Source organism: Triturus cristatus, chromosome 4_1 (genome assembly GCF_964204655.1).
Source record: "Triturus cristatus chromosome 4_1, aTriCri1.1, whole genome shotgun sequence".
Classification (NCBI taxonomy): domain Eukaryota; kingdom Metazoa; phylum Chordata; class Amphibia; order Caudata; family Salamandridae; genus Triturus; species Triturus cristatus.
In genome coordinates, this window is record NC_140585.1 from 234,191,756 (window position 1) to 234,215,650 (window position 23,895).

Below are 23,895 nucleotides of genomic sequence, written 5' to 3' on the forward strand. Positions count from 1 at the left end.
TATGCTTGCAGTCTTGTCAGCCTTTTTTGTAGCACACCGCCATCTACTGGATTTAGACTATTATATGTTTAAAATATACAAACTGCTAATACATTTTAACTACTGTTTATGCTAACCCACTTTTCCTTTACAGGTCCGGACAGTATTTGGAGTTCTGGAATTAGATTATTGTATGCACAGAGGAAACAAACTGCTAGTACATTTCAAATACAGTTTACCCTACCCTACTTTTCCTTTACAAGTCCCGGACAGTATTTGGACTTTAGGCACTTGCTACAGATGTGGGAAAATGGGACATATGGCCAACAACAAGGATTGTCTGGCCTTAAAGGTAATATACAATAAGTGTTGAAAAAAGGTCATTTCAGGGTTTGCTGCAGAAGTAATCAAAGTAGCAGGAAGTATACCAAAGGTGGGGTAGCACAAGTGTGTGATGAGATCATTTTACAGATAAAGGAAGGGGATCCGAGCAATCCTAAGGATGTAATAAACATTATGGGCCAAAATGTAGAAGCTATGTTTGACTCATGTTCAAAGTTGACAATAATTGTTGAGGTCACGTTTGAAAAAATGTTTAAATGTCAGAACAAGTTGTATAAAATGGATATCAAACCAGGAGGGTATGGTGGGCAACCCATACAGACGTTGGGGTACTTTCGGAGAAACTTAGTGTACAAGGACAGATACACGGTTACCAAAGTGTCTGTTTCACATAAAGGTGACAATATCCTGGGGTGGCCGGCACAAAAGGATCTTGGAATATATTTTAACCCACAACAAAGATCCTCAAATTCTAATCCAGAGCATAGATAAATCATCAGTGAGTGTAGAAAAAGAGTTCCCTGAGGTATTTACGGAGCAACTGGGGTGTTTAAGATACTATGTACATAAGATTAAGATGAGGGAAAACTCACACCCAGTATCAGCCAAGGAAAGGAGCCTGCACTTATCCCCCTTATACATGCATGAAGCAGTCAGAAAAGAATTGGAGAGACTGTGCAGTCTAGGAGTAATCGAACCAGTAGTAGCGACAGAGTGGTTGGCCCCAGTTGTGGGGGCCAAGAAAAGTGCTGAGGCCTCTGTATAGACCTAAGAGCACTGAACAAGGAGGTAGTGGTGGAAAACTACCCACTACCCAACATCACAGAGATGATGACCAAGGTGGCAGGAGGCAAGGTCTTTTCCACGTTGGACCTGACGTCTGCCTATTATCAGGTCAAACTACACCCAGAGCCCCAAGAACTAACAGCATTCATTACTCCCATGGAGGCATACAAGTTCAAACGCATGCCGTTTGGACTTGTGTCTCCATCTGCTGTTTTCCAAAGAATAATGAGCAGCATGCTCCAAGTGATCACAGGGGTGTTCTGCTACCAGGACGACGTGTTCATCTTTGGGGACAAAAGGAACAACATGACCACAAAATCAAACAAGTGTTAAAGAGGTTCAGTGAGCAGGGACTCACAGTAAGAAGGGAGAAATGCAAAATTGGCAGCCAGGAAATAGACTACTTGGGACACAAGATAACAGCAGAAGGTATACTACCCAAGGCTGAGCTTAAAGACTCCATCATGAATCTGGCAACCTCTAGACTAAAGAAGAGGTCAAGTCCTTTCTAGGGATGCTAAAATTTTACAGCAAGTTTGTCCATCATTTTGCAAAAAAGAACTTACCACATTGGCACCTTATTAAAAAATGGGGTTCAATTTGATTTTTGTGAGAAGCGTCAGGCAGAATTTGAGGACACCAAGGCTGCATTAGCTTCGGCTCCAAATCTGAAGGCGGTCATACCTGGTAGACAAACAATAATAACAACTGATGCCCGTTCTAAAGGCCTTGGCGCTGTAATGGTACAAATAGGACAGATGGGTGACGAAACCATTGCGTTTGCATCTCATTCATTGAAACAAGCTGAAAATAACTATTCTGTGATCAAGAAGGAGGCATTGGCTGTACACTGGGCAGTCAACAAGTTCAGAAATTTCATTTGGGGGCCAAGATTATCTGTGAGGACTGACCACAAACCTCTCACAGAAATATTTACTAAGAAAGGGTTAGATTCCATCTCAAGTAGAATCAGGAGGTGGGTGTTGGCCTCCAGGAATATACTTTTGGGGTGGAATATGTCCCAGGAGTGAGAAACTATGCAGCAGATTGTCTCTCTCGCCTGGTTGAGGAACCAAAAGAGGAGGACGTGAAGGTCACATCCCAAGAAGAAGAAAACATAGACTCCCAACTGGAAGGGGTATGTGTAATCACCCAGGGTGCAGTCGATGAGACACAGTGGAAGGAAGAATTTGAGTTGGATATATTGTTACAGAGGGTGTGGGAGAACACAAGAAAAGGGTGGACAGGTCAGGAAAGACATGATGAACAGCTCAAACCATTTTGGATGGTAAGAGAGGAACTGTCCATAGTGGATCTGTGTCTTTTTAGGGGCACCAAGTTAATTCCTTCCAAATCCTTGAAAGACAAACTTGTCGACCTGGCCCATGAAGGACATTTGGAGATTACCAAGACAAAGCAGAGACTTGGCTTAGACTTTTGGTGGCCTAACATGGATTTAGCCGTAGAAAGGATGATCAGGGAGTGTTTGCCGTGCTCCACACGCCACCCCTGCTTTGTAGATCATCACCTGAGAGCCTCTGGATATATATAGCCTTAGACATAATAGGTCTGCTGTCAGGGGAGAAACAATCATTGTACATCCTAGTACTAGTAGATCTTTTCACCCGTTGGCCTGAACTGAAATTTGTCTCAGAGATCAACACCTAGGCAGTAATTCGTTTTCTAGTAGAGGTATTCCTGAGGTAGGGTTTACCCAGCTCCATACCAACAGATAACGAGGTCCAATTCTGCTCTCAAGAAATGAAAGAGTTCCTGCATTGCAATGGGATACGTCACAAGTTGAGTGCTCTCTATCACCCAGAGGCCAGCGGGATGGTAGAAAGGTTGAATAGAACTATCAAGGAGGGCATCCAGCTAGCCAAGGCCAGTGGGCTTGGTTGGAGAGAAGTTATGAAAGGTTTGGAAGCGTATCGCCTGACACCACACCAAACTACCAATGTAACACCCTTTGAGTTGATGAAGGCGAGGAAGCCCAATTCTACATTGGTACCAAGGTGGATGAAGTGGCATAAGGGGCGGGTAGACTTCACTAAAAACAAAAAACAGAGAGAAAGAGAACATAAGTTACAAGCTGAAAGTAAAGCCAGATATGAGAGAATACATGGAGTAAGAGATGTGCACTTCAAAGTAGGTGATCTGGCCAAGGTCAAACCCCCCCACTGGGAGGGCAAAATGGTCAGAATTCCCAGAACCAATGGAAATTGTGAAAATCTTCAAAAATGCGGTGAAAACCCAAGATGGGAGAATTTGAAACGTGGGAATAGTTGCAAGGCGCATCACTCCTGGAGAAAGTGTGACCACAGAGGAGGATGACAGTAAAGGGCCACCTGTAAGAGTCAGCGCACCTGTAACACCTCATAGAGAAAGGGTCGGAAATCCCATTAGGTCAAGTGGGAGGAAAACATGCCGTCCAATCTTTCTCAAAGACTTTGTAGTCACCACCACCTGAATTTTATGGTTTATGTTGTCCCCTGTGTGGGTCTGTGTTCGTACTGTTTTATCATCTGGGGACCTAAAGCTATAAAGAAGGGGGATGTGTGGTATCTTCCCATCTAAGTGAACTCTATTCCTCCCTTTCCCTCCCCCCTGGTTTCCATTGTAATGGTCTTGTCAGATCATCCATTGTCATAGGGGTCTGACGATGTATTTGGAATGTTGGTGCCAGGACGATCTACTCGGAGCTCCTCTGAGGCACGGCAGTTGACAGCGGCAAGCTGTCGCTGAGGTGTATCCTGTGGAGCGTGAATAAAGCTGTTCTCACTATCCAGTGGCTCCTGTGGTATTTCAACAGCTGATGTAACAAGACTGTAAAGACATTTCTTAACCCACTGAGCTATGTCGATGTAGTATACTGGTATTGAGTGTACTGCACCTTTCCTGCTGCCCTACCTTGCTGCTCAGCCAGTGTGGATGTTCTTGGAATGTTGATATGTGTGGTGAGATCATAGAATGCTGGTATGACTGTGTGCGGAGTGTCAGTTGAGAGAATGGGGCTGAGCAGCTAGGAAGCTGCTCCTGGTGGGGCTCTGTAGAGAAGACCTACTCTACATCTAATCGTGTACTACTCCATGTTATGATTCCTGATCGACAATATCTACAATAAATCTACATGGAAATCTAACTGGCATATGGCTCCATCCACTTATCACATTTGGCGACGATCCGGAGAGAACCTGCCTTGCCACCTGATGGTCTACAGTAATTTTGAAAAGCTGGAAGCAACCCCATGGTAGGAGTTTCTTTCAACTTCAGCTACGCATTTAAAAGGCATACTGGCACCCGGTGAGCCCCACCAGTGATCTTCCATCGGTCGCCCCCAATCTCAGCGTGCCAGTTCCTGCCTGCACACATCTGAAGTGTGCTAGTTCCTGGCTGCTACTACTACTATTTAATGTCCTGTGAACGTCAGGGAGAACTCTCAGAGCTTCGCTCTGGTTGCACCGAGTCTTTCACTGCTGTCTTCCTGCCTATGGATGGTCTCTACACTTTGTGTAATCAGTGCTTCTCAACTTTATTTGGGATTGACAGACCATGAAATCTTACAATGTTTTCTTCGACCGTCAACCACAGAGACTTGCAGCGTATACATATACAAACTGTGTATACAGGAGACACCAGCGGACAAACGTTCTGTCACATTCTTTGAGGAGAGTACTTTGTGATGTTAGCGTGGTACTGTTGGGAACCCTGAGACGGCATCAGATGAAATGTTTGTTTTACTGTGAGACCCTCGCATCTGTGAGTGTCTCTGTGGCACTTGTGACTTTTCCGGTGCACAATGTGTTGTTGCGGACATTTGTGGGTAAGTCCATTTTGATTTACTTATGGGCCCCAACCATCCCCTATACAATTGTCAGTTCAACGACCTATTTGAATTTACCGCACCGCGCGCCCACCCTGAGCGTGCATGATTGTCACTGCGCATGCAGCCTTACCGCCTTGCAGTATTCAGCGAAGCTGCTGTGCTCTGTGACGTCTTGGATCCTTCATTGTGCTCGTTGGATAATCTTCAACGTGGTGATCCCTTCGTCACCGACGGCTCCTGCAAGACACTTGGTGCACGGATGTGCCGTGAGCCATACTGCATGCCGTGCTGAACGTGCCGCCATCTTGCGGCTGGCATCATCTATGCACAATGCTGTGCCCGGCTTTAAGTGTCAAATTGCCAACCACGTCCATTACAACGTTACCTTGAGGACTGAAAGCGGATGATTCCCGAATACTATTAATAACTTTTCTTTTGGATGGAACCTACTGCTGTACTTGATCCAGTACTTCTTCGAGGGAGATTGCACCCAAACGCTTCGAACTGCATCCGTTCGTCTATTTCACTTTAAGTTCTTCTTTGATGATGCTGCATTCATTTTTGTTCCTAGCTCTCCTTGTCTGCCTTGCTAATTCAAAATTAATGTAAATACCTGAGTGACTTTTGTCATGTATTATGCGCACTATGTCAGTATGCTATTTATTCATACTTTAGTGGTGTATTTGCTCACATTGCATTCACTAAGCGAAATCTTTATTTATTGATTTTCGCGATCTAGATATTTTCAGGGTAGTAGGCTATGATTTGTTTTCTTTAGGGTATTCGGTGTTTTGAAGCTGGTCTCCATACACTCTATTTTAACCTACAGCGCGGGTAGTGCACACCCTATACACTGATTCTACCCTACACGGTTTTCCTTTTGTGCCTTGCATTGGTGTTACTATCTCACTACCCCTTTACAATTTTATTTAGCTGTGTGGATTGTGGTTTACCTCTAGTTTATGCATAAAGTTGAAGTGTGCAGTGGGTAGCACCCATATTTTATTTGGATGTGCGCAATGGCCAGAGTATCCATATTTCCACTTTAGTTGTAATGCGCAATGGGCAGCGTACCCATATTTAGGTTTGTACTGCGCAATGGGCAGTGAATCCATATTTTAGTTTGTTATGTGCAATGGGCAGTGTATCCATATTTTGGTTTGTTATGCGCAATGGGCAGTGCACCCATATTTAGGTTTGTAATGTGCAATGGGCAGTGTACCCATATTTAGGTTTGTAAAGCGCAATGGGCAGTGTACCCATATTTAGGTTAGTAATGCGCAATGGGCAGTGTACCCATATTTAGGTTTGTAATGCGCAATGGGCAGTGTACCTACTCTTTAGTTGTAATGTGCAATGGGCAGTGTACCCATATTTAGGTTTGTAATGCGCAATGGGCAGTGCACCCATATTTAGGTTTGTAATGTGCAATGGGCAGTGTACCCATATTTAGGTTTGTAATGCGCAATGGACAGTGTACCCATATTTAGGTTAGTAATGCGCAATGGGCAGTGTACCCATATTTAGGTTTGTATGGCGCAATAGGCAGTGTACCCATATTTTGTTTTGTATTGCGCAATGGGCAGTGTACCCATATTTAGGTTTGTAATGTGCAATGGGCAGTGTACCCATATTTAGGTTTGTAATGCGCAATTGGCAGTGTACCCATATTTAGGTTAGTAATGCGCAATGGGCAGTGTACCCATATTTAGGTTTGTAATGCGCAATGGGCAGTGTACCCATATTTTGTTTTGTATTGCGCAATGGGCAGTGTACCCATATTTTGGTTTGTAATGCGAAATGGGCATTACGTCCATTCTTCTTTTGCTCGTAAAGGAGGAAGAGGTGTGGTGTGTAGCTAATTAATTTAATGCATTCCGTTTTGGATTGATTGCATACGTTAATATTTACTATGCTTACTTTTGTTTATCCTTTTTGCTGTTCTTTAAAGGAGAAGAGCTGTGTTATGCCATTTTTGTTAAATTAATGCAATGTTTTACTGCTATATTTAGTTATGCATTTACTATGCTTTCTGCTCACTTAATTCTTTTGCTTCTGCTCACATAATTCTTTTGTTGTTCATTATTAAAGGGGGAAGGTGTGTAATATACCGGTATTAAGTGTACTGCACCTTTCCTGCTGCCCTACCTTGCTGCTCAGCCAGGGTGGATGTTCTTGGAATGTTGGTATGTGTGGTGAGATCACAGAATGCTGGTATGACTGTGTGTGGAGTGTCAGTTGAGAGAATGGGGCTGAGCAGCAAGGAAGCTGCTCCTGGTGGGGCTCTGTAGAGAAGACCTACTCTACATCTAATCTTGTACTACTCCATGTTATGATTCCTGATCTACAATATCTACAATAAATCTACATGGAAATCTAACTGGCATTTGGCTCCATCCACTTATTACAGTCGACAATGTGTTTTATTTTATTGTATGTATTTATAATACCAAATGAAAGTATTTATGGTTAAAAACTCTTGTTATGTGGAACGTTTATAGAGGAAACATTTGTACTCCACCTCAGGTCGAATCCTAAATAGACTCAAACTATCTATGTGAGTGGAGAATCAGGTCGGATGTCGTCTCATAATCTCACTGTATTAACTATAGAACCTTTATGGAGGAATCAATGTAACGTGAAGCGGGATTTGTATAACAAGACTTTAATATGTAACCGTGTTATTGCAAGTTTAATTTGTAACTAATAAAAAGAATTTTTAAAAAACAAAACGCTTGCAAAATATATTTTGGAAATAACTAGCACAGTAATCAAGATAGCTCAGTAACCTAAAACACCACCTTCTGTAGTAAGCAGGCCATGGGCTGTAGTCGACAGTAGGCAGGCCACCTCAGTGTTCAATACTTCCAAAGTCGCTAAATGGAGTACCATTAATTTGAAGACTATAAAGCCTGTCAGATATAGTGCATAGAAACTGCTGAAACACAGTATTAAGTGCTATGATGTTATTTACTGCAAATTGATATTGCTTTTTGGTTTGGAATATTACCATGTTTTAACAGTGCAGGTGACCCTGTCTAGTTTGTTGCTGCTTCCTCCTACAGAGAAACACATCTTAGGTTCACTCCCTAAGCAATGTCTTTGGATGCTTCTGTTTTAGCGCACACTGCCACAGCAATAAACCTCTGGTGAATGTATTATGGATGTGACACTTATTAAGACATGAGAGATTGTTCAGCCTGTTTTTTTCTTACTAATGGCCAAGACAGGCCTTTTACATCTACGCACCCAAGACTTAGGAACAAACATCCCTGTATCCATAAGCACCACCAAATGCTGCTTCCATTTAGCAAAGAGTTGAAGACACGCCTCTTTAAAGAACACTACATCTCAAAGCATTAACAATCCAATAACCAGCTACCTCTCCTAAAACTCATTGACTGCCTACCTTTGACCCTGCACAGAACTCTGCTGCCTTTCCAGCTAGTTTTACGCTATAGAAATGGCACATAAATACACAGGATTATGTTTATATGTTATTTCTGTATTTTTCTGTAATGGAAAATAACAATGCCATTGTCACAAACTCCAGTGCTCATCCATGGTCCCATCATTCAATCTGTAAATATCCCTTGAAAAGGAGGCACTTTTGTCAAATTTTAGAGTAATCCCGTAAATGGGAACTCCTAATCAGTCAGATCTGAAGCAGACATGTCTTCGCCTGTCAGCGTTCCTCACAAAGGGCTTGAATGGGAGGGATCTGTTTAACTTTGCAAAGGATTAGAGGGGTACAGCAAGCCCCCTGTACTTGTTTTGATCCACAGTTAATAACTTTTTTCTCATACAAAGAGGGACATACAAGTTTACTATTTGAAAGGTCTGTCTCCTCCTTTGATTGTCATACTCACTGCTTGTATTCATATATTGTTGTATGTGCTTCAATGCACATCTTTCTCTTTGTGTTCAACCATTTTAATTCCAAATACATCACTATATAGAAAACACAGTGGAAAAAGAATTGAGCCTTGGGTGCTGAATCTCTAGCACTTTGTCTGTGTCTCATGTCAGTGAACCAACCCGTGTTGATTGAGTCGCTTACAAAAGTGAGAGAAATGTCATCCTTGCAATCTTGGTCCCTCTAGCACAGTCCAGTGGTTTATTCTGCCTTCTGCATTTATTTGTGGGGGGTTGAATGTTCTTGGACTCAATCTTAACCTTCTTCCCCTGCTATGTATGGGCAGGCATTGAGTACCTGCACTTTAACTTAAAAGGGAGAGAACTTTCATTTCTCAGAAGGGTTCAGTACATTTAAATGAGGGAGTAGAGTCACTTCTCATTAGCAAGACAGTAATAAAGTACTGTGGGATAGTAATTACCAGCTCTTCTGTATTTGCATTTCAAGCATTGCTACCAGGTCTACTATAACTATCATAAAACTGGGAAATAGAAACAATTTTCCCTGCTGCACTATGATTTCTGAAAACATCGGAAACTAGTTCTTGTTCATACGATGTTAGAGTTGTAGGAAGGGTAGATGTTCTTGCAAATCCATGTATGTGAACATCTACATAAAGCAGTCACAGGAATGTCATATCTGTGAATATGATTTAGTTGTGTCCTCTGTCTGTTTCATACATTCTGTGCTGACATAGTTTTAAAATCTTCTTGCAGATTGTAAATCTAACTTTCAGAACCAGTGCAGTTTGGGGACATGTAATGCATCCTTTTGCACTAACCGAGTGCTTATATGACAATGTTTAATGTTGAAGACAAGACTGAGGCAATGATCAAAGAGCTGGAATTGTGGGCTCATCGTATTATCAAAAAGTAATTTTGATTCATTCAAAAACCTGAAGACCCTCCGGAAATATACTGATGATGAATTATCAAACAAAGTATTGGGATTATTTTAATCTAGCATCTGCAAGGTATGCAATGTAATTTTTGTGAGTACTAAACACTTCCAGAGGAAATAAAAACATGGAACAAATATTTTTTAATGTACTCATTGACAGTTTAACGGGGCTAGCAGCAGCTGAAGAAAATGGCCTGACTGAAATCTCTACAGATAGTGCACAATAACTTCAAATCAAGGAACATTTTAGGCTGCATGCATGGACACATTATTCCAGATTATCATACAAAGTCCTGAAGGTTTTACTTCCACTCAGATCTTTTTCACATAAAAAGTGAATACAGGAAATGCTTGAGATCTATTGAATCTTACCTTAGGATTCAACTTTCAAAAATAAAACCAAATATTGAAAAAACAGTTGCTGAGATAAAGCACCAATTTTCCCATTAAAATTAAAATTCTGAGTTAGTTGTGAGTTAATAAAATATTTTGTAATTTGAGTGTTTGTTTGGTGTTTACTTCTTTTATGTTTTTTTTGTTTAGAACCACTACCTTAGTATGCTAAAGTAAGGCAACTGGTCAAATCTTTTCATGTTGTACAAGGTTCACATCTGCACACAGATTATTATTATTATTATTATTATTGAATTTGTTAGGCGCTCAGCTACCCTATTCAGGGTTTCCCGGCGCAAACGAGTCCCAATTTAGACTAAGTAACTAAACCAATTGCTGGATGAAGAGCCAGGTCTTAATGTCTCGACGGAATTTCAGGTAGGAAGGTTCCTGTTTCACATGGTTAGGAAGAGAATTCCAAAGTTTAGGTCCGAGGTAAGAGAAGGAGCGTCCGCCCATTCTAGTCAATTTAAATCTGGGGAGTGTCAAGTTACCCAGAGTAGAAGAACGCAGAGCGTGATGCGGCGTGTAAGGGCGGATGAGTTTGCGTAAATATACTGGAGCTGCTCCTTGCTTTATTTTAAAAATATGACAGAGAGCTTTGAACTTGATACGGTTACCAATGCAGAGCCAATGAAGATTATGGAGAAAAGGAGTGACCGAAGTTTTCCTTGCAATATGGCAGAGAAGGCGCGCTGCAGAATTTTGGACCATTTGCAGCCTTTTTAGGAGTTCCTTATTACAACCTAAATAAAGTATGTTCCCGTAGTCCAAACGGGAAATAACAAGGGATTGGACTACTATTCTTTGTGTAGAGGGAGGGAGCATCCAAATTATCTTACGCAACCATCTCAGTATGGAAAAACATATGCCAACAGTACTCACTGCTTGTTGCCGCATAGAGAGTTGGCTATCAATAATGAACCCTAAGTTGCGGGCTTGAGCTACCGGCTGAGGAAATGAACCCATTTCTTGGGGCCAATGGGAATGGTTCCAGAGATGTTTATCTTTGCCCAGAATGAGGACCTCCGTTTTATCCCCGTTTAATTTTAGGCAATTGGTATTCATCCATTCCAAGACTTGAAGCAGACCACTCTTTAAGGAAGATATCGAGGTGTCTTTGGAAGAAGATAGCGAAAAGATAATTTGAGTGTCGTCAGCATAGGAGTATAGGGTAAGCCCTGCGTCCTCAACGATAGTAGCAAGGGGACGCACGTAGATATTAAAAAGAAGTGGACTTAAGGTAGAACCCTGTGGAACTCCATATGCAGATGCCCGGGAAGTGGATGAGGAGCCAGAAGAGAAAACCTGAAATGACCGCTCACTAAGGAAGGAGGACAGCCATAACAGGGCTGGACCTTCCACACCTGCCGACTGAAGTGATTTTAACAGAATAGAGTGAGACACAGTATCAAAAGCTGCGCTCACATCTAATAAGATGAGCGCCATGGTCTCACCCTGATCTAAACAATAGCGTAGTTTTTCAGTTACTCCCAGAAGGGTAGTTTCAGTAGAGTGGTGTGTTCTGAAGCCCGATTGAGAAGGGTGTAGGTATCCAGACTTTTCAATATGGGCAGTTACATGAAAGTTGACATGTTTTTCCAGAATTTTGGAAAATACTGGTAAAAGTGAAATGGGGCGGTAATTAGCCAACACAGAGGGATCGGCATTGGGTTTTTTCAATAGAGGAACCACCATCGCCCGTTTCCAATCAGATGGAACATGGGACTCGCGTATCGAAGAGTTAAGGAGCCCTCTACAAATACCCAATACAACAGGGGAAAGTTGTTTTAGGATATTAGCTGGTAGGGGATCCAAAGGGGAGCCTGAATTTACCCTGGATAGACAATGTTCAAAAGATTCATCATCAAGGAGAGGCCACTGTGAGATTTTCACTATGTCGGAAAGGGGATCCATATGCATAATGTCTAGACCAGATGAATTTAAATCTGAGAAAAAGTGGGAACAAAATTGCTATATATTGTCTTCACTTTGTCAGTGAAAAAGTTTGCAATGTTGTTACATTTAGTAGCATCCAGGGCAGGGGGTAAGGGGAGGGTGTTAGCCCCGGACAATTTTTTAACCATTGAGAACAGGACTTGAGGCTTATTCAATGAATTAGTAATGGTCTTAGAAACATAAGTTGCTCTTGCTGCCTTACAAGCGGCATGATGTGTGAAGAGCTGTCTTGTAATCGACTTTACAGCTAGGAACATAACATTTTCGCCATTTCCTCTCTAAGGATTTGCATTTAGATTTCAGAATCTTCAGATCTTCGTTAAACCAAGGCACTGGAGTACGATGGGAAGAACAAGTTTTTGATGAGTGGGGCAGGCAAAGGTTAATAGAGAAGAGTAACCAGTCCGATACTGCCTTATTTAAAGATGTAAGTGAAAGTGTCAGATCTGGAGGATTCCCTTCAAGGAGACCATTTAAAAAATCTAGATTTAACTTATGCCAGGGTCTCTTGCTCCCAGAGTCAGAGGTTGGCAGAGGCAGGGGAGAATCAAGAACCATCAGTTGGAAGTAGACCGCAAAATGATCGGACCAACTTAAGGGCAGGGCCAGACTATTACAGACAAAAGGAAGGTTAGAAGAAATAGGGTCTAATAAATGCCCTGCCAGATGTGTAGATCCCTTGTTATGGAGAGACAAGCCAAGGGCTTCCAAGTCAGCTAAAAAATTAGAATTGTCCAAGAACGTTAAGTTTTCCAAATGTATATTAAAATCGCCCACAATCATGAAATTAGCTGCCTGTAGGATAAAAGGGGCAATTAGGTCAGGTAGAGAGGATGACCAGTGCTTTGCATACCCAGGGGGGCGATAAATCAGTAGTCCAGATATAGTAAGTTGCGGAGATATAGCAAGTATAAATAAGGCGGACTCACAATCTGGGAAGGATTGGGGTTCGAATTTGCAAGAATAATCAGATTTAAAAATAATCCCTATCCCACCGCCTCTTCCCGTAATCCTATCACTCCTAACAATGACATAGTCCGGGGGAAGAGCCTCAACAATATCCGGCCCAGAGCCAGCATGAAGCCAGGTTTCAGTGACAAACAAGGCATCAGGTTTTTTTGATTGTAAGAAATCATAAATATGAGCCTTGTTTTTCGGGAGAGAGCGACAGTTTAGACTCCAGAAGTGAAAAACGTTGTCTACACCTGGAAGAGCCTTATCCTTTAGGATAGATAGAACAGGGGCTTTTATAATAGGCTTCTGACGTTTTTTGCGGCCACGACCTATAGCAAATTGGCAATTAGCACACACAAATCTTTGCGGTAGATGTTTGGCTACATTACAAAAAGGTGAGGCCAGGCCTCGCAAAGACCACAGATCAGCGGCAGAGTATTTAACAATATTAGAGGTCGAGACGGCAGGCAAACCAGCCTTATCTGGCACAGGGCACGGCAGGGCGCGGACGGGCACAGACGGGCTTGCCTCTGCCACTTGCATCCGGCAGTAAAAATAGAAGCCGGACCGAGCTGATAGGCTCGAAAAAGTGAGTCACGAGACCCCACAAGAGCTAGCAGCAGAATGAGTTAAAACAGCGCCATATTAGACAGAGCAGAATAGCGGTAATAGAAAGTAAAAGAAGTCAGCCAAGATGGGAAAAAAGAGTTCCGGTGTCTTTTCTTTTTAGTGTGCGGGTAAGCAGAGTAAATCAGCGCAAAATACAATTTAAATAAACAATGCAACAAATTCTCAAAGTCTCTTAATAACGGACCGGAATGTCCGAAATACAAGGTGACGTATGCTTTAAAATACTACAGTACTACCTAATATTAAAACAATCTCGCAGTATCAACCAAGGTCGTCTTTCCAACAGGTGGCGTGCCAGTTACTAATAGATTAGGCAAGCTGAATATGATTGGAGTGTCACCATATACATGAATACAGAAATTGACCCCTGGATGTTGTAGGAGAGTGGAATAAAAAGTAGTAGTGACAGCCCTGCTGCAGCTCCACCTCATCTAGTTTTTTCCCCAGGAGAGAATGCTTTATATTATTAAAGGCTCTTGACAGGTCTAAAAGTACCAGTGACACGATACACTATTATTGACAAAGCGTCAAAGATCATCTAAAATCAATAGAATCGCCAGTTCTGTACTGTGTCCTGTCCAGAAAATTGTCCAAAAGTTGTTGATATCTTGTATGTTAAGTAAGGGTTTTTTAAAAAATGGTTTTCACAGTGGCATTTTTCATGTGCTGTGGAAAATACCTTATCTTAGAGAATAGTTGAATAAGTCCAGCATTTACGTTTTGATGAAAAGGTAAACAAGTTGCATGAGTTTAGCTAGGCATAAGCTATATGGACAGCGTGTAACAGTGGCATCAAGCTCAGTAAAATAGTTTAAAGTAATCACAATTTAGATGTTTTAAGTTGCCATTGAACGGTTATGCGGTGCAGGAATTCTTTCTGCCTGGTTGTTGTCACGCATTTTTTAAATCTTGCTGAAGAGCAATTACGCGTGATTATCCCATAGTTGTTTGGAGTGTTGCATGGTAGCTGAGGAAGAGGAGATTGTAGTTCTGATGGGCATGGGAGAACCAAATTATGCAGCAGGGTTGAATACATTTGTTGGCATGAAAAGTCAAACTGTGCCTTGTAATGCAGCACATTCTGTTTCAACATAGTTAACGCTTTATAGACTCTCTCTGAAAATCAGCTTTTCTTTATCTGATTGTAAGCTTATAGGTGGGAGCTATGCTGATATATCTTCTAAATGTATTTATATCATAGTCTCTACACCACTTTCTTCATGCTTTGCTCAATTTGAGAGATTTTACTTTTTCTGCAAACCAATGATTTTTTTGTTCCATATAGCTATATCCCAAGAAGGTCGATTGAGATTGTTTTCTTTTGCTCTGCTGGGAAAAACAAAAGTGATGAGAAGAATACCTGAATTAGACACTGGCCATTACTTGGGCAGTCCATGTTTTTATTCCCTGTGTTACAACATAAGCATCCAAGGAGCCGTTCTCAGATGGATCGTCTCTTTCCTCACTGGAAGAACGCAAAAAGTCAACCTTCCCCCTTCACCTCTGAGCCAAAGGAAATCATCTGTGGAGTGCCTCAAGGATCCTCAATCAGCCCCAATCTCTTCAACACTTATATGACACCGCTGGTCAGCATTGCCAAAACCCACAGACTCAACATCATATCCTACACAGACAACACACAACTCATCCTCTTCCTCGCTGAAGACACCACCACCATGAAGACCAACTTCTACAACTGCATGACAGAAATTGCCAACTGGATGAAAGACAACTGCCTGAAGATCAACACGTACAAGACCGAAGTACTGGTTTTTGGAAACAAAAACTCTTCGTGGAACGCATCCTGGTGGCCCTCAGAACTCTGACATACTATTACCCCCACTGACCGCGCTAGGAACCTAGGCATCATTCTGCACAACAAACTAACCATGACAACTCAAGTCAACTCCGTCACCTCCTCCTGTTTCGTCACATCGTCTACAGACAATACAGAGTGCCGCAGCCAGACTTGTTCTGGATCTTTCTAGATGGACCCACATCACCCGCCACCTCAGAGAACTCTACTGCCACCCTGTAGAGAAATTATGCCAGTTCAAGCACCTGACCCATGCATACATGACCCTACACAACTGCGGCCGTGCCTACATGAACCGTTGCCTTAACTTCCATTAGCCGGGCAGAAACCTTCATTCCCCGTCCCTTTCTCTAACCCTTACCCCTGCATCTGACATAGCAGATGTGGAGGTCGCTTCTCCCATCTAGCAGCGAAGACATGGAATGAGCTACCCTTTCATCTATGGACCTTCCCATCTATTCCTGAGTTCCAAAAGTCCCTGAAGACCTGGCTATTTGGCTAATTAACTGGACCCTGCCAGTGTCTGGACACAATCAATAAGGGTTTGTAAAGCATGGCTACTCACACATTGCGCTGGGAGGGGTGAGCTGCCGGTCCATCTGTGCTATGGTGTTCAGTCGAAGAGCCAGGTCTTGAGGTCCTTCCTGAATTGGGTCAGCGATGGAGATTGTCTGAGGTGGGTAGGCAGGGTGTTCCAGGTCTTGGCGGCGAGGTAGGAAAAGGATCTTCCTCCAGTTCTTGGCTCGTGGATCTGAGGGACGGTGGCAGGGGCCAGCTGGGCGGAGTTGTCTGTTAGGGACACGGAATGAGAGGCCGTGGTTCATGTATGCTGGTCCCGTGTCATGGAAGGCTTTGTAGGCATGCGTGAGGAGCTTTAAGGTTATCCTTTTGTTGCCTGGGAGCCAGTGGAGTTCTCGGAGGTGTTTGTAAATGAGGTTGCGACGAGGGATGTCGAGGACCAGTCTGGCTGTGGCTTTTTGAACGTTCTGATGTTCCTGAGGAGTTTCTGGGTGACGCGGGCATAAAGTGTGTTGCCGTAGTCGAGTCTGCTGCTAATGAGTGTGTAGGTTAATGTTTTTCTGGATTAGGTGGGGATCCATCTGAATGTCTTTCGATGCAGGTGGAGGGTGTAGAAGCATGATGAGGCGACGGTGTTGATCTGATGGTTCATTGTGTGCGAGGAGTCCAGGATGATGCGGTATGATGCCTTACAGGTGACAAGTAGCGCTCTACAAATCTACTGATTGATTGACCTATAGAGATCTATCGTCTCTTCACTTGCAGCACTGCACAGCCCAAGGTAATTAGCCTGCTAATGTGCAAGGCTTGAGGCCTTATTTAATTGCATTTGGGCATGCTTTCCGGGTGTGCTACAATACTGGAAAAAGTCATCGTAAGTAGGATAAAGAAGATATATCTTAAACAGGCCTCGAAAAATCTACTCACCCACTCACAATTGTGAGTAAAATTTTATCAGGTCAAGTTATTTTTAGCACCTGTGATGCTTTGGCCGCGTTCCTTATGGGGGTGGGTCTCGCAGCACACTCACGTTCAGTTTTGAGTGTGAGGGTGCGAATTTTAGGACCGGTGAGCAGCGGACCGGGTGCCCTGTTACGCCCTATAGACTATAGACTTCAGCCATGTGCCCAGGTTTGTCTCCCGGCATGGCAGAAGGAGAGGGTGAGGCATTCACTCTGATTCCCCACCCCCCTCTATTCAACACAGCATATGAGCAGGGAGGTTAAAGTCAAAACAGGTATTTGCCATCACCAGTGGTAGAAGGCACTGGTTTGCAGCAGAACACCTATCGAATCTCAGTAGTTACCAGATCCATAGGTGGAGAAGGACGATACCAAAAACAAATGAAAAGATAGGGACATCCCTAGTTAAGCAAACAGAGCACATACCTTAGCGTTTTGAGCAGCCATTTCAACTTACACACATTCACCCCTTCCGCCAGGGAGCTAAGGAGCCTGCACTGGGCGGTCCAACTTTTTTCAGACAAATGCATCTCTATCACACGATCGGCAGTCACACATAAAACTACAACTGCCACACACAGTGTAATCAGTTTAAAAAACAAATACAAAAATCTCACACACAGCTCCATCATAGAAAGGGACAGATCGAGGTAGCACACCAGCTTGCAAAGGCAGGGGTAGAATGTGTCTCATTTTGTACACAAAGCATATGTTTTCTCATGAGCAGACATGGGTGGTATTTCCATTAACTGGTGCACGACAGGCAGGCAAGGACAATGTTAAAGTGCAGCTGTATCTGGTGAAACTGCGTTTGCGACTAGCAACAAATCCTCTGCAATTTGTTGCCACTTCCAGCTTTCGCAAAACGTTAATGCAATGCAGAAGAGCTTCAGTTTCAAGAGCTCATGGGTCCCGACAGCTCCAAGTCATTACACCAGACTCAGCTCTGCAATGCAGAAGAGCTTCAGTTTCAAGAGCTCATGGGTCCGGACAGCTCCAAGTCATTACACCAGACTCAGCTCTGCAATGCAGAAGAGCTTCAGTTTCAAGAGCTCATGGGTCCGGACAGCTCCAAGTCATTACACCAGACTCAGCTCTGCAATGCAGAAGAGCTTCAGTTTCAAGAGCTCATGGGTCCGGACAGCTCCAAGTCATTACACCAGACTCAGCTCTGCAATGCAGAAGAGTTTCAGTTTCAAGAGCTCATGGGTCCGGACAGCTCCAAGTCATTACACCAGACTCAGCTCTGCAATGCAGAAGAGCTTCAGTTTCAAGAGCTCATGGTTCCGGACAGCTCCAAGTCATTACACCAGACTCAGCTCTGCAATGCAGAAGAGCTTCAGTTTCAATAGCTCATGGGTCCGGACAGCTCCAAGTCATTACACCAGACTCAGCTCTGCAATGCAGAAGAGCTTCAGTTTCAAGAGCTCATGGGTCCGGACAGCTCCAAGTCATTACACCAGACTCAGCTCTGCAATGCAGAAGAGCTTCAGTTTCAAGAGCTCATGGGTCCGGACAGCTCCAAGTCATTACACCAGACTCAGCTCTGCAATGCAGAAGAGCTTCAGTTTCAAGAGCTCATGGGTCCGGACAGCTCCAAGTCATTACACCAGACTCAGCTCTGCAATGCAGAAGAGCTTCAGTTTCAAGAGCTCATGGGTCCGGACAGCTCCAAGTCATTACACCAGACTCAGCTCTGCAATGCAGAAGAGCTTCAGTTTCAAGAGCTCATGGGTCCGGACAGCTCCAAGTCATTACACCAGACTCAGCTCTGCAATGCAGAAGAGCTTCAGTTTCAAAGCTCATGGGTCCGGACAGCTCCAAGTCATTACACCAGACTCAGCTCTGCAATGCAGAAGAGCTTCAGTTTCAAAGCTCATGGGTCCGGACAGCTCCAAGTCATTACACCAGACTCAGCTCTGCAATGCAGAAGAGCTTCGTTTCAAGAGCTCATGGGTCCGGACAGCTCCAAGTCATTACACCAGACTCAGCTCTGCAATGCAGAAGAGCTTCAGTTTCAAGAGCTCATGGGTCCGGACAGCTCCAAGTCATTACACCAGACTCAGCTCTGCAATGCAGAAGAGCTTCAGTTTCAAGAGCTCATGGGTCCGGACAGCTCCAAGCCATTACACCAGACGCAGCTCTGCAACGCAGAAGAGCTTCAGTTTCAAGAGCTCATGGGTCCGGACAGGCGCGCAACACCCATTGGACTCACAGGGCTTCAGCCCCCCCCGTCGTGTGTGGCAGCCCGGGATGAGACACCTTCCCGGGCAAAAAAGCAGCCGCACCCGAGCACTTCACAGGTCTTTAAAAGACCATTTGCATGTTAATGAGGCCTTGCTGTTGTTTAACCCCTTCTAAGAGCCCCTGCAGCTCCACTCTGCCTATTGCTTGAAGTCATTACACCAGACTCAGCTCTGCAATGCAGAAGAGCTTCCGTTTCAAGAGCTCATGGGTCCGGACAGCTTCAAGTCATTACACCAGACTCAGCTCTGCAATGCAGAAGAGCTTCCGTTTCAAGAGCTCTTGGGTCCGGACAGCTCCAAGTCATTACACCAGACTCAGCTCTGCAATGCAATGCAACGGTGGCCATCTACCCTTCGGTACGACAGTCCGGACGACCACCCGTTCCGGTGCAGTGAGACTCCTTCGAGCTCCGCCCAAAACCGGCAGCCATCGTTTGCTGCTTGACATTCCGTCCCCACCATGCAGGCGCCTTTCCTGCTTGAAGTCTCGATTCTGGATATTATCTCCTAGACGCGGCCACAAGCCTCCCCCAAGGTAACTCAACGTAATACCAAGACCACCCTCGTTGTTTACGGCAATCCACAAGCCAATTGAAGGCGTATAAATCCGATCAGGCAACTTTTTATTGTGTAGTCTTGAGGATGATCCCATTGTATTAGGAGCTAGGGATCGAAACGTCGACTTTTCATAACAGTACCACAATTTATCCACTGTGAAAAATGTATTGTGGTCTCTGTTGGTTAGAGCTTACTTGAAATTTTATTGTATTGTAAGCCTCGTTCTTGCTCCCAAAGTTTTTGCCTGCTAATCTTTCCCTCCTCTCATTGCCTTTGTTAAAACTCGGTACAGGCTTGTGCCCTTGTTTTACTGTTTCCGTGTTCTTCATCTTGATTAAAACCTTTTGTATTTTTCAAATAAATGTTCCTCTGTCCGATTGAACACTGGAAGAATGTGCATAGTTCTTATCTAAGTCTATGTTGGAATGTTTACATTATTCATTATTAAGCTAAGGACCTTTGTTCTCTAAAAATAAGTAATCACCCGAGGTCCAAAGCTACCAGTATCGGGTCCCCTTGTTATTTATACTGTCAATACGAAATATACAGCACAGGATGAATAATAAGATGGCAATGTAATGCCCGGTGGCTGGCAACTGTTTCAGGGTGGGTGTCAGCGGTTAGTCCAAAATGGCGCTACCCTCGTATGATCACCCGTAAGTTAACCCTACCTGTGTACTGCATAACAGAAGATGAATAAACTTGCGACAGTTTTCCCACAAAAAAGTTTGTGGCCGGTTTTGTTTATGATGCAATTGTATTTTGTCACAACAGTATGTGCGTCGACATGTCAGATGACAGAAGGGCTAGGGGTGGAAACGCTAAGGGTGAAAGAGGCAGAAAAGACAGCCTGCAATTGGGGCCCAGGAGTGTGAGCAGCTCAAAATACCTCAATAGTGGAGTGGAGAGTTTTTTAGTTAAAATCTGTTTTTGTTTGATTTATTTGTTCTTACGTTTATTTACTGTGGATTAGGAGCTTAAAAAAGCAACCATGAAATTATCTCAAAAGCTCCTCCCACTGCCCTAAGTTGTCTTCCCATACAGTTTTGTGACAGGGGCTTAATCAGTGCTTTAAGTGGGCCGGGTCTCACCGGTGATAAGCACCAGCAGTTTTTTAACAGGTGCCTCGAAACGGGTCTCTATTGGGCTCTGTTTTGTGCCCTGCCACAGGCGGTGCGTTTTTTTCCAGACTGCAGATCGATGTGCGCGTGCTCACACTGCTCACTTCTCACTAGTGGAGACGTTACGGCAGGACGTCATGCCAGGTGAGTGTTGTAGAGGAAGGGAAATCCTTTAAAGAGAGTCATTTTCTCTCTGGATTTCCCTTCTCTTTTTGACACTCAGGAGCAGCAACATTGTCATGGTGTCACCCGGGCTTTAAGTGGAAGCTTTTTCAATATTATATACAAGCCATAGTTGCTACTTAGTTATCTTATGCAACTAACAACCATTGACAAAGCCAATAGTCCTGACTTGTTGTAGGTATGATATTACTTGTTGTATCATATATCTTGATGCAATGACAGAAACAGCAAAATACAATTCGAGCAGCACACTGTGCTAAGCACAGATTGATAGTTTACATGTTTTTAAGCCATGCCCTTAATTTATTTATTTATTTATGCATTTTTATATAGCGCGGACTTTACCCAAAGGTGTCAGAGCCCTTCACAATAGAACCAAGTATGTTACATGAGGAGAATGTTACAAATGTACATGTTACAGAAGCATCCGAGATACAAGAAGCGGTATAATACAGCAATAGATGGCAATCACTCAAAAACACAAAATGGATGACGCTTGTACGGGCATAGAATACAAATTTACAATAGTGAAAGAACATCCTTGAGGGACTTGCAAAGGGGTGTAATAGTTCTGGAAGTGTCTTTGGAAGAGAAGAGATTTGAGGTCAGATTTGAAGGTCCGGGTAGAGGTGGTGGTACGGAGCAGTGGAGGAAGCAAGTTCCAGATTCTCACTGCATTGCCTGAGAAGGATTGAGCCATCGATCTTTCCCTTTTGAAAGTGGGGGGCTCAAGCAGTAAATATGCCGCATTACGAGACGGTCTAGAGCCTCCTGAGATTTTCAGTTTATTTGCCAGGTATCGAGGGGAGGAAGTGTGCAAGGCTTTGTGGGTGATACAGGCAGTCTTGTAGATTGATCTTACCTTGATGGGAAGCCAACAGAGGGAAGACGAAATGGGTGTGATGTGGTCACTTCTTTTAGCCGCTGAATGGAGAACGGATTTAAGAGGGGAAAGGTGGGATTTGGGGAGGCCAGTAAGAAGAGAATTGCAATAGTCCAATCTAGAGAGAACCAGCGATTGGATCAGGGTTTTTAGGTCTTGATCCGGAAAGAAGGTTTGAATCCCCCAAAGAAGGCACAGTTGGTATAGAGCATTCTTTGCAATGGGATTGATGTGGGAGAGTAGATTGAGCCTTTTGCCAAGTAAGACACCAAGGGATTTTGCATTGTCGACGATAGGTTTATTGTTAAGTAGATTCAGCTGATCCATCCAAGATGGAACAGGAGGAGGAGAGAGTGAGGTAGATAGGAGGAGGAATTCAGTTTTGGAGTGATTCAGAATGAGTTGATGAGCTAACATCCAGTTTTGAATAGAGTAGAGTAGAGTAGAGTTGAGGATTGAGATATCGTGTGCGGAAGACACCTAAAGGTAGATTTGAGTGTCATTCGCATAGAGATGGTATTGGATCCCAGATTTATTTAGATTTCCCAATGGTTCCAAATAGTGATCGAACAAAGTGGGTGCAAGGATAGAGCCTTGAGGGATGCCTTGACCTACCGCCAATGAAGATGAAAGACTGTTCGCTATTATGATCATTTGGGATCTGTCCGAGACGAAAGAGGCAAACCATTTAAGCACTGTGCCTTCCAAACCCATTCTCTGTTGAAGAGTGTTAAGGAGAGTAATGTGATTAACAGTGTCAAAGGCTGCAGAAAGGTCTAGAAAAATCAGAAGACAAGACTCCCCTGAATACATTGTCGATCACTTGCAGCAGGGCTGTTTCAGTGCTGCAGTTTTGAATGAAACCAGACTGGAAATTGTCAAGATCATTATCCTTAGTATGACGGGAAAGCTGTTTTGGTACACATCTTTCTGTGATTTTTGCAAGAAAGGGGAGATAATTAATTACATTGGCCACGCCCCTCTTAGAGACCCACTTAAAGCCCTTGGCTTGACTTAAAACATATTTTGCTTATAGGGGATCAGAGCAAAAACGTTTGAGGACGTCTGGTCTAGCTTCTCAGCTTATGCGGCCAAGCTGAAAATCTAATTGCTCATTAGGTTTCATCTAGCAGGCAGTGAGTAACTTGCACCGCATAAATAAATGTAACAGTGTGACGTTTACGATACTGCAAGAGCTCAACTTGTCCTCCGAACCTCACTCGAAATAGGTTGAACTTAAAACACCTATGTTAACTCTCTGGGCTGTTTGGACGCCGATTGGCGTGTGAAAATCTTTCCATCCTAAGATCGACGACCATCATGAGAAAGGATGCAAGCGACCCATCGATCCGCTCATGCTGGCTCTTGCCTTCCAAGGCCAGGCTGCACAGTGAGTATACCCCTGATTCTGATCACCGGTTGCTCCACTGCCTCCCTAGTCCCTACCCTTCGCCACTCCATTAGGCGCGTTCTCGCTAAGGGGGGAGGCACCTAAAAATACCGCCCTTCAACTGTCTCGCTCGACTCACCACGGCTTGGCCAATCAGCAGCCTCGTAGCCCCTCGCCGTCCAATGCCAGAGGTGGGAGGGGAGCAGCGCGCGCCCGCCTGAATAACTAGAAGACCCCGGGCGTCGCGTGCACTCTTCCTCTCGCGCACCTCTCGGATTGAAATTTACCTCCTGAAGAACTGACCCGCCACGTCCAGCAGTCATGGCCACCAGCGTGAAACTGATTACCGGGGCTCTCATGCCAGCGTTGGGACTGGGCACGTGGAAGGTAAGGAGAGGCAGAACATGCATAATGAAACATGTATATTAAAAAAAAACATAGATGTGTTGGATGCGAAATACGACGGGACCAGAATGCGAGCTCACTTTGCGCTGGATCTGCCCTGTTTTATATTTTTCATTTATGTTCTGGT

At 43.8% G+C, this 23,895-nt stretch overlaps 1 protein-coding gene and 1 long non-coding RNA gene across 3 annotated transcripts in view; one reads left to right on the top strand and one right to left on the bottom strand.

Annotated features, from left to right (window-relative positions):
- The window catches only part of LOC146854178 (uncharacterized), a 265,426-nt gene that overhangs the window by 121,264 nt on the left and 120,267 nt on the right, over window positions 1-23,895 (bottom strand). The window lies entirely within an intron of this gene.
- LOC146854179 (aldo-keto reductase family 1 member B1-like) overlaps window positions 1-23,895 on the top strand; it is a 217,432-nt gene that overhangs the window by 42,219 nt on the left and 151,318 nt on the right. Inside the window, exon 1 of one of the 2 annotated variants that reach the window (XM_085651952.1) lies at window positions 23,556-23,750. The exons of the other annotated variant lie outside the window; for it this stretch is intronic. Within the exon in view, the coding sequence (XP_085508078.1) occupies window positions 23,685-23,750 (66 nt within the window). The 5' untranslated portion in view covers window positions 23,556-23,684. Of the gene's footprint in view, window positions 1-23,555; window positions 23,751-23,895 lie in introns of those variants that run through there. 2 annotated transcript variants of the gene reach the window in all.